Here is a 15300-nt window from a genome sequence, read left to right as displayed (position 1 = left end):
AAGTTAAGGGTCCTGGTTTCGTGCCCCCAGCTCTGCCACTTATGAGCTTAAATCATTAAACTTCTTAGAGACTCAGTTCCATGGCATGTAAAATGGTGATTCGTGCCAACTGCCCTGCCTAACTCACGAGGTTGCTGTGACAATCAAGAGGGAACAAATAAGCAAGTGCTTTGGGAATTAAAAGCGGGGGGGGGGGTGTTGGGGGGAGGCAGTAAAGTATTTCCGAGAGCATAAGCTTTTGTAAAATGAAATATTTACACCAGGGGTTGCCAAACTATGGGAAGGCTGCTCTTCAGGGGTGAGCAGGATGCCCCTGTGCCATCAGGCAGGGATGGGAAGGGCGGTCGGTGGCCCCTCACCTTGGCAAACCAGTTTTTAAAAGCTCAACAACCCCCAAGCAAAGGCTTTCCTTCCCTAGGCTCTTCATTTGTCTAACACTTGAAAATCGAATGTTTAGGGCTTTATTCACCTAGAACATCTTAACTGGGCATTCGTGATCCCTTTGATCTGATCCCACCCACATGCTCAAGGGTACTCCAATACACAGGAGCCTGTTCCGGGTCTTACTGTCTCCTCGGCAACTCTACCTGCTCATTTTGATAGCTCTACCTTGTTCCTTAAAGCCCAGCTCAAATTTTAACTCTAATCACTCCTACCACCACCTACTGAGCTCTTCTCCTATGTACCCAGTACTGTTTTAAGCACTTCATATGGATGACCCTGCATCCAGCAGCCCCACTGTACAGAAGGATAAACTGACAACACAGTGAGGTCAAGTTCCTTTGCCTCTACCTGATCTCCTTGAACCAAAGGCCCAGCTACCCCTACTAAATTTTGCACCGTTTCTTGCCTCTACGTCTTTTCTCTCAATCCTTTTGCCTGGAATGCATTTTCGTCAATACCCAAAGTGCTTCAAAAGTCAACTCTAAAAAAAATGAAAGGCAATATGATGTAGGTGTCATAGTTAAGGGCATGGATTGGAGCCAAACTACTTGGATATGGATTCCAGATCCAGCACTTAAGGCCTGGGTAAACTTGAACAAATGAATCTTTCTGCACCTCTGTAAATCTCTCAGTAAAACAGCCACAGTAACACTGCTTACCACATGGGATGGTACCACATGGGATGGCTGTGAGGATTAAGTTGATTCACATAAAGCATTTGGAACAGTTCCTATCACAAAGTGCACTAGAGAACAGTGTGAGCATTATATGGCTATAATTAGTAGTTCCATATTACCTTTTCATACTGATTATACTTTGTATTTTTTATGCTATGTAATAAATGTACTGCCAAGTGTCTTTCTCTCCTATCAACTCCCCTTTGTATCTAGTGGGTGTTCAAATATTGTTGACCAAAATGGCAGAAACCTAGAATGTAAAAAGTGAATCCTTCTATGACTAAATTTTTCCTGACAGGAAAGATTTTTTTTTAACATTTTGTAAGAATGTCCAGATTATTTGGTAATAGGAAAAATAAATTTTTTTCCCAAATTAACATGTTCTCAGGCATGAGGAGAAAAAAATGTTGGAAGTAACATAAACTCTAATTATAGCGTGAAATTCTATTAAAAATTTCTTCTCTAAAATGCAATAGCAAACGTTTGCTTCGGGGTAGAATATTTAAAAAATTGAGCTGCAAGGAAAAGAATCCATAAAGCCTGAGCTGGTAAGAATGAGTGCAGGGACTCTGAATAGCACAGAATACTTACTTTCCTTTCTCAATTCATGCAGTGCAGTTCAAAGCTTCAATCTTACCCAATATGAATTTTTGGAGTTCTATTTTCTGTAAATTGGAACCAAAAAACCCTAAGGTGATTTATCTAAGGGACAGAACTAGAAATAGGACCTCTAATTACTTAAACACTAAGGCCCCTAGATTAAAACATTAAACCTCAAAACCTTTCAGCCAAAGGGATTAAGGAGATTAGAATGGACTTGACAAATTACCACAGGGTTAGGGGGATGGAAAAAAGCAGAGAAAAAGTAGGCCAAGCTTAAATAGGGAATAAAATGAAGTTCAAGAGAAATCTAATGGTGTGTGTGGACCCTGAACATCTGGCAGGGGGGAAAAATGGTCGACCTAGGGATTTCAACAATTAAAAAAGGAACAATATCAATGTAAAACTAACTGCTTAGAAAGTTCTTAGAAAATGTGAACATGCCGCAGAGTTAACCTTGGAAAATGATTTTCAAATAGATCTTGGCAAATGGAGAGGAGAAATCCATGGCCAAAAAAAAAAAAAAAACAAAACAAACAAAAAATAACTTGTTATGATAACATGAACCAGAATCCTCTCTTAAAAAGAATTCGGCTGAAATATCTCATGCATATTGGCCACCCCCACCAAAACAGCCCAAATCAAAACCACTAACTCAGTCGCCAGCAGGACTCCCCTCGGAATATCTGGTTTTCTGTCCCTGAAGATTATCAGTTGGCTGAGAATAAAACACAATTAATCTAGAGAGGAGCTAAAATGACTCGGGTGGCACATGAGAGCCTGGGAGAGCGCACAGCCTGGAAAGATTCTGAAGCGGTGAATGTCTCCATTCTGGCAGAGGCACAGCATGAGGGACCCAGGGGGGATCCAATAACCCTCCACAAACATCTCAAGTGTGAAAACAACGAGGAGGAACAGGAATTTCTTATCCTGGTACCAAATGTACTTCTGGCCTTTTGAGAAGGAATGGAAAGTAAAACGTACAAGGAAAACAACTCCAATTAATACCACCCAAAAAGATGTTCCAGGTTTGATCGCAGGCTTTCTTCTTGCTTCTATAAACAATTCTGTTCTCTGCACTAACTCATTTCCAGCAATTTTTGTAGCTCTTCCAAAAATATTTTGCCTATATTACTTAAAATGTTTCCTTCAGAGTTTAAAGAGTTTCTTCAAACTCAAAAAAAAATCGCCAGGATCAGGAAATTAAAGGTGGCAGAATCTACTCAGCTCTAGCTGGTGAAACTGAAAATCTGATTTTTCACCAGAATTCTCCAGTTTGTAAATATTGGCTCAGAGGGAGGAAAAAAAAAAAAGAAAGAAAAAAGAAAAACACATTATACAGGCAAAACAAAATAGTCTGCAGGTCCAGTCTAGCACTCAGGCTGCCTGCAACTTCTGCTCTAAAACTTGTTAGTCATTTGCCACTATTTTTAAACTTCTATATTTGATATTTTGGGGTCTAAAATTTAGCCATCCTCCAAGCAGATACAGGTTATTGCTCTTCATTATTTCTTGTAGATAGGACGTATTCTGCCCAGACACTCAACATCGTCAGGGAACTGTGCACACAGAAAACCTTGCTATCATTTTTCCAACAAACATTTAAGTCACGTAGGTCTGCCCAAGTTACCTGAGCTCTAGCTCATGAAATCTAACTTACATTTCCAATAAAGAACTACTGTAATAAAAACATTTTTAGAAAACTGAGTGAAGCTAGATAAGGCTGTATCAGAATCTTACTTTCCCCATGAGCTTGAAAATGTTGGGGACCCAAAGAAAAACAAAACAAAACAAAACAAAACATGAGCTGTAGAGGAAGAGTGTATGTAGTTCTGGGGGCCCTACTCCCTTATTTCTTCCCTGAGGCTTCTCTCATGTCCTGCTCAGGACAAGTAGTCCCATCAATTCAGGTGATCATTTTGTCTGAGGGCCCACAAGGGAGACTCCAGAACCAGCGGGAAGGGAGCCCTTCTCTAACTCCTTGTGGCCTGTTATCAGCTCTTCTGGAACAGTTTCATTGCCAGGCTCTAGAAGAAACCTCATGAGAATCAGCTACACGTACTTGAGCCCACCTGTATACTTGCTGAATCAATCTCCTATGAGGGGACCTGGGAATTTTTATTTTTAACCATTTGTATTTTTAAAAGGCTTCCCCCAGGTGATTCAGACTTGCCACCAAGTTTCAGAATGAATGCACAAATTCCATTTGATCTACAGTACTGGGTTTAGAACCCAAGAAAACGTATAATGGTCTCTGTATTTCATATGGCATAAACCATTGGCATATACTTTCCCTCTGCTTGGAATACTGATGCTGTTTTAACTTCTAACACACCTACTGTAGTCTGCATATTTATGTGTCCCCGAAATTCAGGCTGAAAACCTAATCCAAAGGTGATGATAGGAAGAGATGGGGGCCTTTGGGAGATGCTTAAGTCATGAGGGTAAAGCACTCACGAGTGGGATTAATGCCTTATAAAAGAAGTTCCAGAGAGAAAGTCCTAGCCCCTCCCACCATGTAAGGACACAGCAGGAAGGCACTGGCTGGGAACTCGGAAGAGAGTCCTCACGAGAACATGACCATACTGGTGCCTTGAACTTGGACGTCCAGCCTCCAGAACTGTGAGAAATAAATTTCTGTTGTTTACAAGCTACGCAGTCTGTGGTACTTTGTTATAGCAGTCCGAATGGACTCAGACAACCCCTCACATTTTTCACTTCTACTCACCATTCAGGTTTCACTCAATACTTCCCCAGAGAATTCATCCCTAAGCTCCTACATTCTAAGCCACAACACCCCTTTATCAACCTTATAATAGTTTATAGATTCGTTTATAGAACTTGCCAAAGTTCTTACACATTGATCTGAGTGGTTATTTAAATAGAGTCAGTTTCTAACTAGATAGTTAAGGTCCAAGAGGACTGGAATCATCTGGGGTTTCCCCGCCATTGTAACCCCATCCCCAGCATTAGGCCTGCCACATAGTAGGTACTCTAAAAATTTTAGTTAAAAGTTGCTGAACTGATGATATATATGGGAGACAGGGAGCTTAACTATATTTTGAGTGACTCATCAGCAGAACATACACCATCGACACACCGCAAGTGCACCTCTTGAAGGGTTAGATCATTTCATAATGGGGAAGTTCCTCATTTCAGGATTTAAGATAAGAAAGCTAAATAAGAAAGTAGGAAAGGTTGTTTGCATACATGAATGCAAAGTGAATCACTATCACAGTTTTCCACTGTGGATTATTTCACTCTATTAGGCTGGCAGTTTATTGAAAACGGACGGCATAATTTAAGAGTTGCCGTGAGTCAAAGTAGTCCAACAATGAATTCACAGCTGCAGGTGACACCTGAGTCTTGGAAATTAGGTGGAAGGCTTTGGTATCAGAAAATGTTCCCAAATGATGTCATGAGAGGCCACAAGGAAAAGAGCCATTGCTCTGCAGAAATCAGAAACCATCAGGACTCAAAGCCAGATTTCTCTGGAGGGCAATGGAGTAGGGCCATATAAGGAAGTAGAAGCAGTAGCAAATTTAAATTGACGGCAAATTCTGCTAGGTTCCAGTGACTTATTTGCTTAAATTAAGATAATTGTATTATTTACACGTACACTTCAAACCCTAAGTGAAAAAACAGAAACCTATAATTTCCCCTAATTTATAAGCAGATTCTCAAGTTTTCAAGATGATCTTCAATTTCTGCTTCTGAAGACCCAGCAGGACCCCATTTCTTCCCGCTCCTGCCCTTGCCACAGGTAAAGCTAAGCCAGGGAGGGCCTGGTTTAGGGCCTTCTCAGCTACACCTGCCTGGTCCCAAAGCTTTAAATATCCACCATAGGCAAACACAGCCCAAATTTATTATTCCCAGTATTAAGATGAGATTTCTTTTGTGTTATGATTTCTACTCATCTTGTGTGAAACTTACAGGATTTAAGCTATGTTAAGTAGTTCAAAATGGAGTCCCAGTGGCCAATGTGAACTTCTGTATTAGTTGTTTTGAAAAGTCTACCATAGGACTGTGAATGTCTTAGAGTAAGACCATTACACCCACTGATAAACTCCTTAAAATGAGCCCACTGAGCTGAGCAACTGAAGGCTCTTCCCTGGAGGACCCAATTTCCCCCTGCTGAGAGCTGTTCCACGTGGGCACTGCTGGAGGCTCTGTCCAAGCAGAGGGCTACTTCCCACTCATGCTTGTTCTGAGACCATGCTAGACCGAGACCACTGCTTGTGCTGGGACACCCCGTTCCCGGACTTCTCCTTGGAGTGATCTGTTACTCTCTTGCCTATTTCCCTGACTTGACTAACCTGTGCTGTGTGCTAACTGAATGCTGGCTCCATTTCGTTTATCTCCACTCCTGTGGTTCTTACTCCACCACAAACATCCAAACTTATCATTTTCCCTGAGCTGATCTACTACCGATGACTGCCAACTTGTCATGTCTACCTAGATATATAACGGCATCTCAAACTTAATATGTGATCCATCCAGAGCATCCTGGTTTTCCCTCTAAACCTGTTCCACCCAGGTCAACTCCATCTCAGGAGCAGGTATCATCCCACCATCCACACCTTTCCAGTAGGACCTTCCTTAATGCCTCACTCTCCCTTGCACCTCAGGCCCACTCCCACCTCCAGTCAATCACAAAGCCCTATTACTCCCCTGCCCAATATATTTGGAATCTGTCCACTTCTCACCATGTCCACTGCTATTATCCTATGCCAAGCCATCGTCATTTCCCACCCCCTAGCTGGCCTCCCTACTTCTGCCACCTTTGCCCCTCCAAGCCATTCTCCACCCAGGAGCCAGAATGATCTTTTTCAAAAAGAGAAAGTAGATATATCACTCCCCTGCTCAAGATCCTCCTATGGTCTCCATGCATACTTAACAAGCAGAGATAGAAAGATCATAGAACTGAGAATTCTAACTCTGGCTCTGCTACTAACTAAACTGTAGCAAAATTAAGTGACCTCACCTTCCTAAGCTTTATTTGCAAAATGAAAGGGCTGTAGGTTTAGCCTTAAAATTCTAATATTCTAAATTCAGTACACAATTTAATATGCCCACCTCAACTTAATCCATTTCTCCCTTTCAGTAAAATGCCTATCTGCCTCTAAGCACATCCACTCCAGTCCAGGGCCCACACTCAGGAACGCTCACACAGAGATGCCTTGGTTTTCCTCTCACTCTCATTTGTTAACTTCCGGTAGAAAGAGCTAGAAAGGAATCTCAGCCTTCCATTTGGGCAGTTCGGTCTCTGATGTGGCAACTCTACAGCTGGTAGGCATCCCTGTGACATCGTGGAGTCCTGGCTATATCCTCAGATGGGTCATTTCAAGATGCTATACATCTTCCAGTTGACACAAAACTAAAACCAACATGCCCAGAGAAAAATCCAGTGTACACTGTGTGCTCTAGCCTCTATTTAGTCAGAATGTTGACCTTTTGATAATTTTTTTCCTGTAGGATTTTAGGAAAGACTAAGTGTTAACCGTGAGCATCACTTATCCCAGAAAGGAATACCATTATTTAGGAGAACCAACTAAAATACACAAACCAAGTGTTTCCCACGAAGTGAAAGGACAGAAAATAGCAAGGAACTCATACATATGTGGCCTGAGAATAAAGGAGTGCCAGACAGACAAGAGGACTTTCCCATCTTGGTCCATTTTTTTAAAATACTGTTGGATGGAAGCAGTGGGGGAGAGAAGCAATGAAACAAACCACAAAACCCACACACTCAGAATGCCAGGAAAGAAAACCTCCTCCGACGTGCCTTAGGACAAATGCGGCAAATAAAGGAAAACCACTTAGCTATCCCCATGCCCCTTCCCATGGCTCTACCAACAGCCAACTTCCCCTTCCACCCTGGCATTCTCTATTCTTCTGCCCCAATGCCACAAGCAGCCCAAGATATTGCTACCATTCCAGTTTCATATTCAGAATTTACCTGCTCTGGGGTTAATTCCCCGCTTTTGCTGTCCCCCACCTCTATGCTTTCCTTTGATTCACCAGAATATTAAAATCTGACAACTAACAAAGAGCCCGCATGCCACAACTAAAGATCCCGCGTGCTGCAGCTAAGACCCGACACAGCCAAAAAAATAAATATATTTTTTTTAATTTGAGATTTTAAAAATCCAATCTACATGGTTTTTTTAAATGCTTTTTTAAAAAAAATATTTATTTATTTTATTTATTTATTTTTGGCTGCATTGGGTCTTCGTTGCTGTGCGCGGGCTTCTCATTGCGGTGGCTTCTCTTGTTGCGGAGCACGGGCTCTAGAGCGCAGGCTCAGTAGTTGTGGCACACGGGCTTAGTTGCTCCGTGGCATGTGGGATCTTCCCGGACAAGGGCTCGAACCCATGTCCCCTGCATTGGCAGGCGGATTCTTAACCACTGAGCCACCAGGTAAGCCCCTACATGTTTTTAAAACCTTAAAAAAATAGCGATTTTATTGGGTCTACAAACAGAAAATTAATGGTAAGTCTGTGAAACGTGAGATCTTACTAAACCAAATCTAAACACTCGCCAGAGAGCACCAATATCCCTGTTTCCCAGACTTACTCCCCCTTCATTACAAGTTCTTTGCCCAGAGCCCTCCATCTGCCTGACCCCTCAGCTCCACCCTCCCATGCCACCAACACCACCCAGGGGCTCCAAGGCAGTTAGCACCACAGCTGCCACTGGCCTGAGAACCCTGTTTAGAGGCCAGAGGGAGCCATCATGTTAAAATGAAGGTTGACTGCAAACACAGGCTGAAGATGAAACGTTTACATCTACTCAATTGTTGACAGCAGGTCAAGAAAAGCCAAGAAAACCCCATTCTCTTACCACATCTATGGATGATTTTGTTCAACTGTCCACTCAGAAAATATGCAAGGACCATCTAATGTGGTCCTATGTTTGAAATATGTATTAAATCTGAGGAGCTGTAAGACCCTGGAGAAATCTCAACTCACCTTATCTTTTTTTCACCAGGAAAGCAAAAGGTTAACCGGGATCCTCTAACCTAAAAGGTCTACCAGAAAACCTGTTGGTTGAATTTACATGGGTTAACTGTCTTAAGGCTGATGTTCGAAACTTTCTCTATGCACCTAGTAGCAGACAGTTCTCTGACTGTTTCACATGTGTAGGCTGATCTCCACGCTAGACTGTCGTCTCTCTGGGGCAGGGACCAGTACTTCTTTGGCATCCCACCCTGCATATGGTTGGGTATTTGGTAGACAATGCAAATATTTGCTAATTGGTCTTAGAATTGTTTTAAAGCAATTTTTAGTTGCTTAGTTTTCTTTTTAAAGAAAACATGTTCAATTGTCCCCTTACCTCTTTTTTCTTTTTAAACTAGGAAAATATAACAGACCTTATTTGATAAATAAAGAAAATTCCATTAAGTTCTTTCTGAATTATAAGGTAGGCTGACTGACCGTAGGAGGTGGGAAGATCTCACTTTATTCTTCTCCACCTTCATTCTGTTCCCTCCCCCTACTGCCCATCAGAGCACAAAATGTTCAATAAATGGCTCATTGCAGTGAATCTGCATAGCTTATGGGGTTACAGGGATTGTTCTGCCATCTTGGTCATTTCTACCACGTGCTTTACTCCTTTCTAATTTTTCCTCAGCCTCCAAACCAGTCACATTCTGAAGACATCCGGCGACACTCCAGCTCAACAGCTGACTATGGACAGAACCCTAACCTCTCCTAAACCAAAAGCTGACACCACAAAGGAACAGATTTTCCTCCTTCAAGATAAGGGTTATCTTTCCAGCTATGGATCCTGGAATTTTTTTTTCCTTTCTTTTTTTAAACCTTAAGGAATTTTGCCTTCTAGCACTATGTAAAACTGATGTAAAGCTGGTATCTGGGTGCACATACAAGTCTTTGAGGACTGGATATGCAAATTAGAATGTTTATACAATGGATGTAACTCAACCACAGACTTTACCTTAACAGATAAGCGCTAAAATAAATTCACTTCAAACATGTCACTTTGCACTACAAATCTGAATTTGAGGAACTGGTGTTAATTTAGAATTTCAGTGATAGAATGTGTGCTCTGATTCTCCTCATTCAAACACCACGCTGCCATTTGTCAAAGGAGCAGAAAAAGGAATCTGTCCTTTGTTTAAAAAGATAAAGTATGTTGTTTACTTGAAAAAGCCATAGTTGAAAAACGTTCTATATTATATTTGTGACTCTCTCAAATGAGATGTCATCACACCTCCACTCTTCTTTTGTAGGTGGTAAATAAAATATATTAGAACAGAAATTTAGTTTCACAGTTTCTTATAATTTATAGGGGACAAATCTTTAAAAAATAATTATTCGCCTCCAACATTTTGACCTCTTGTTTTCATTTTTTTATGGTTTGGATCTCAGGAAAAACTAACTGGGGCAGAGGAAGTATTAACCAAAGAAATTTTTTTTCTTTACAGTGTCTTTAAAGAAGTCAGTGTTCCCCAAAGCCCCCCCCTCCAAAATCAAAGACAGCTCAAAACCTTCCTGAAACTCTCATGATATAAATAAATGTCCTCTGCCTCAATTAGGTTATGGGTTGTATAGGTGTATCCATTTTTCAGGTGTATCCATTTTTCAAAACAGAGCAAACTATCCTCTTCCCATCTCTATATTTTACTGTATGTAAATCATGGCTCAATAAAAAGATTTTTTTTGAACTTTCTACGAATCACATTTCAATATCTGTCATCAGTAATCCACTTCAGACCTGAGTTTCTTGTGGGTCAACGAGATCCTAAAGCCAGAAAGCAGCTTGTACTGCTGAACAAAGGCCACTGACACCCCTGCCCCTAAACCTCCAGAAACTTCCACCTCAAATCTTTCTTCACACTGGAATTACCTCAGATATGAACTTCCACTCACCTCGACTGACTGAGAAGGCATTTTCAGCTTAGTGAGCTTGGCTTTGGCAGGCACTTTTAAGTCTGTTTTTTCAAAACTCTGTTGCCGGTAGTCTTCCGGCAGTGGTTTCAGTTCAGGAGACTCACTAGGAGCCTGATCTTGACCATCCATGGGCCGGACATAAGCTGTGGGCTTCTGCTGCATTGCAAGGCTTTTTGAGGGGAGGGGGGGTGGGGGGAAAGTCTGAGAAGGTGGCTGGGGAGGGGCTACCCCAAGGCTGGCAACTGCTACTGAACTGTCTTGAAGGGTCTCTTTGTCATGGACCTTTACCGGTAGGTCCTTGGGAGACTTGGCCGGACAGTAGCCTTTATTGTTACCGTTACTGCTGTGAACCTTGTTGCTTCCTTGCGTCCTGGGAAGAGTCTGCTGGTTGGAATGTACAGGTGACAAAGGGGGGACCGGGGAAGGCAAAGAGAACAAAGGAGAAAGCTCCCTCTCTGGAGCTGAGTCTGTCATCGAAGCACAGTGGTTTCCATCAGCCCTGCGGTCACCCTTTTTGTGATGACTAGAGCTGTACCCCTCCTGACCAAGGCGGTCTTGGGTCATGTGCTGGCTGTCCGGTGGGCCATAGCTTTTGACATGGAGACTTGGCATTGGTTCCATTCTCGGCTGCGCCATCTTTGGGTTGTGGCTAATGGTACCAATAGGAAGTGGTCCAGAGGCAGGAGTATTAATAGGCTGGTGGTGGACACTAGTGTGGAAGGAGTGAGATGGAATGCTGCTCCCCTTCTCAGGAAATGAGGGGTATCTTGGCTTTCCCAACCTATTTTCAGAAGCATCCAAGCGCTGAGGGTGGGACTTGGTACTAAGGAACTCCTTCACCTCTTCATAGTTTCCCAGCATGTTCTGTATTCGACTGGATAGCTCATCACCTTTTTCTGTCTAAAAAAAGAAAAGACAGCAGAGTTAGATACTGAGGGGGAAAAAGAGGGTGAGGAAAACCACTGTTCAGTAAACCATGTTACATAATGCCATTAGAAAAGAAACACCTCAATTTAATGTGTAACACAGAATTTAACATGCAATTTTGACTCAATTCCCCTGCTGAGAAGCCTGCCATGGACAAATATTACTAAATACAGGAGACGAACATTACAAAAGAAAACCACAAACTTTGGTAATTTTGACTTACCGAGGTTCAGAAGATTTTCATATTTTGTTTTCAAAAACGATCTCTAGGATAAGTTGTCTTATTTTCACAAGTGTGACCCTTGTTCAAACTCACTTTCATCATGAAGTCAAATATGGTGATAAATCAGACTTTCTCATATTCAAGAAATTACCTTGTAGGACTTCCCTGGTGGTGCTGTGGTTAAGAATCCACCTGCCAATGCAGGGGACACGGGTTCCAGCCATGGTCCGGGAAGATCCCACATGCTGCGGAAGCAACTAAGCCCGTGCGCTACAACTACTGAGCCTGCGCTCTAGAGCCCGCACGCCACAACTACTGAGCCCGCGTGCTGCAACTACCGAAGCCTGCACGCCTAGAGCCCATGCTCTGCAACAAGACAAGCCATGCAATGAGAAGCCCGCACACCGCAACGAAGAGTAGCCCCCGCTTGCCCCAGCTAGAGAAAGCTCGCGCAGCAACAAAGACCCAATGTAGCCAAAAATAAATAAATATATTAAAAAAAGAAAGAAAGAAATTACCTTGTAGGGCTCTCCAAAAAGGGGAATCTTTTCAGAAAATGACTCCTTCTCTTGGTGAGCTTCCTGGTTGCGTCTTTCCTTCTCTCTAATTCGAAGCAGGTTTCTTTCTTCATTGTACAAGCTGCTTCAGATGCCACAAAAGAACAAAAACAAAGTTTATCAGTATCCAAGCTTTGCTGTGCATACGTACACATGTGAGGGAGGCAAGGAGAGCTCAAGAAGCCTTGATGACAAGGGAGCTGGTTTAAAGAAAGCCCAAGTCCCTCATCCCACTCCTAGATTAAGGCCTCAGTCAGCTGGCCGCGACCCTCCAGCTTCGGGTCCTGCTTCTGGAAAACTAAGCGTTCACTCTGGGCTACTGGCTTCATGGCTCAGGACTGACTCCAAATGGAAGAGTCTTTTATAGTCAGTGGTGGGACTGAGACAAGATTAATGATATTTTTACTTTCGCCTTGCAAAATACAGGGTAGAGGTGGACGCTTTTCATCTGAAGGAGTCAGCAGGATGTGAACTTTAAAAAGGCTGTTTTCCTGGATCAGTATTTTATATTTTGGAAGATTAAAATCCAAAGGCTTATTTCATAATTAAAAGATTACCAGGCACCCAAAACAGCATTTACTTTATTCTCAGCCTACTCTACTGGAAGAGTCTTGGCATGTAAACCTGAAAAGGTAACTTTTATTTATCATTTCAATTGTCAAGGATGGGAAAATCCAATTTTAGATGTCAGCTCTACCTACTGAGAAACTATAATCTGATCGCACTACTTAAACCACATAAAAATGTATCCTAAATCGTCAGCCCCGGCACCAAAGGGGTTAAAAATGCAACTACTGGCAAACAAATCACGAGAGGTTGGAAACCGGAAAGAGTGCAGTTTTAGCATGCAAACCAAAAGTGGGCTTGCCTTAGGTCAGCAACTCGGGCCACGCCCTCCCAACCCTGACATGGGATATGTAAGAATAATGAAAATAAGAACTATTAAGACTTTTGTCCTCATAGACTTGCTTTAGAGTATCTACTGAATCTTTCCCCCCAACATTATGTGAATAAATCGGAAAATATTCAACTGTTTCTCCAAGGCTCTACATACCTTAGAAATTCTAGCCCTGATGTCAGACACCCTCCCCCACCCCTTTCCCGGCACCTAGGCCCTCTCAGAACTTCTCTGACTTCCTCTGACAAGAGCCTACTTACTGGTCTTCCTGCCTCCACATCTTGTCCCTCTAATTTAGCCTTCTCAAGGAGAGAAATCCAATCTAAGGCTCTGGTTCTCATGTCACCATCCGTATTTTAAAATAACCAGCGTTCAATGGCTCTTTGCTACTGCAGAATAAACTCTCAACCCTTGCTTTGGCATTAAAATTCCCCCATAATCTAGCACGGACCTACCCTAGAAATTACCTTGCTGTCTCCCTGCAGGCCTACCATATGCATTCTACCTAACAGTCATGTCCATTCCCCAAACACACCCGGTAAAGGGCAGCCTCTTGCTCTAATCCACCCCCACCCCAGAACCCCCTTTTACTGAAAGATAAGCATTCTTCCAGGACCAGTTTACCTACAAAACTCCCTCAAACCACCTCTGTATTTCAGTCACGCCAGACCACTCCCTGCTCCTCGGTGATATCCTGGACTTCGATGCTTTCACTCTAATCACACGAATTTCCTCTCCGTCTCTCTCAACCACATACTCCTATCCCCAATTTTCAGCTACCAGCGGAAGATCGGGAGTGATTCCAATTTCACCCACTCTAAAGGCTTTCTCAAATCCACCTGACTTAATATACTGATTGGTTCCCTCCCCTTCTCCCCTTTCACCTTGAATGTCAAGCCCATCATAATAGAACCTCTCATATTTTTCTGCCTCCTGGTGCTAAAGCGTGGTACTTTGCATAGAAGCTAAACAGTAAATGTTTTTAAATTTAAAAACAGCCACTATGCTTACAGTATATCACCTGTAATTTTTAAATTTAACTCTGAAAGACACGGCGTGCAAAAACAGTTTTTAAAAAACTATAATCATCTAAAAAATGAGTGTCTGCTATTTCCATAGCCCTTCAATCTACAGGTTGTGGGAAGCGGGGGTAGGGGGGGCCGCGGGTGCAGGAGGCTAAGCTACCCTGTTGAATTCACTGGGATGTAGTAAAGAATTATCTGCTTAGATCACCGTAGCAAAAACTTTTCCTAGATGATGGGTATCTTCATATCAGATTTTAAGAGAACAGCAAAGTGAACATTTATGTTAGTCAACATACTAAAAGCACTGAGGAAAAACTAAAACAGAAACTGGCTTATGAAGTCTTCTTTAAGAAGTCTGAATCTCACACATTTCAGACAGACTTATTTCTGGTTGACAGTAGCAAAATGGACCTGTTGATCACTCAAGAATTCCTTTCAATTGTTTTATGATTTTGGTAATTCTTTTTTTTTGTTTAATTTATTTATTTTTGGCTGCGTTGGGTCTTCGTTCTGTGCGCGGGCTTTCTCTAGTTGTGGCGAGTGGGGGCTAGTCTTCATTGCAGTGCACAGGCTTCTCACTGCACTGGCTTCTCTTGTGGAGCACGGGCTCTAGGCACGTGGGCTTCAGTAGTTGTGGCTCGCAAGCTCAGTAGGTGTCGCTCGCAGGCTCTAGAGCGCAGGCTCAGTAGTTGTGGCGCACGGGCTTATTTGCTCCACGGCATGTCTGATCTTCATGGACCAGGGCTCGAACATGCGTCCCCTGCACTGGTAGGTGGATTCTTAATCACTGCGCCACCAGGGAAGCCCCAATTTTGGTAATTCTTGTTGGCTCAAAACACACACACGGGGGCTTCCCTGGTGGCGCAGTGGTTGAGAGTCCACCTGCCGATGCAGGGGACATGGGTTCGTGCCCCAGTCCGGGAAGATCCCACATGCCGCGGAGCGGCTGGGCCCGTGAGCCATGGCCGCTGAGCCTGCGCGTCCGGAGCCTGTGCTCCGCAACAGGAGAGGCCACAACAGTGAGAGGCCTGTGTACT

The 15300-nt window shown here is 42.9% G+C and overlaps 1 protein-coding gene across 6 annotated transcripts in view; it reads right to left on the bottom strand.

Annotated features, from left to right (window-relative positions):
- The window catches only part of AFF1 (ALF transcription elongation factor 1), a 213702-nt gene that overhangs the window by 82754 nt on the left and 115648 nt on the right, over positions 1-15300 (bottom strand). For 3 of the 6 annotated variants that reach the window (XM_081238196.1, XM_081238198.1, XM_081238199.1), the window contains 2 exons: positions 12302-12425; positions 10613-11533 (listed from right to left, as the gene is read on the bottom strand). In XM_081238196.1, coding sequence (XP_081094322.1) covers positions 10613-11533; positions 12302-12425 — 1045 coding nt within the window. Of the gene's footprint in view, positions 1-10612; positions 11534-11934; positions 11976-12301; positions 12426-15300 lie in introns of those variants that run through there. The other 3 variants (XM_081238197.1, XM_081238200.1, XM_081238201.1) reach the window with 2 other exon arrangements.

Source organism: Mesoplodon bidens (assembly GCF_964165515.1).
Source record: "Mesoplodon bidens genome assembly, chromosome: 1".
In the NCBI taxonomy this organism is placed as follows: domain Eukaryota; kingdom Metazoa; phylum Chordata; class Mammalia; order Artiodactyla; family Ziphiidae; genus Mesoplodon; species Mesoplodon bidens.
The sequence above is the reverse complement of the archived record's forward strand: the minus strand, read 5'-3'. Positions and strand labels throughout refer to the sequence as shown.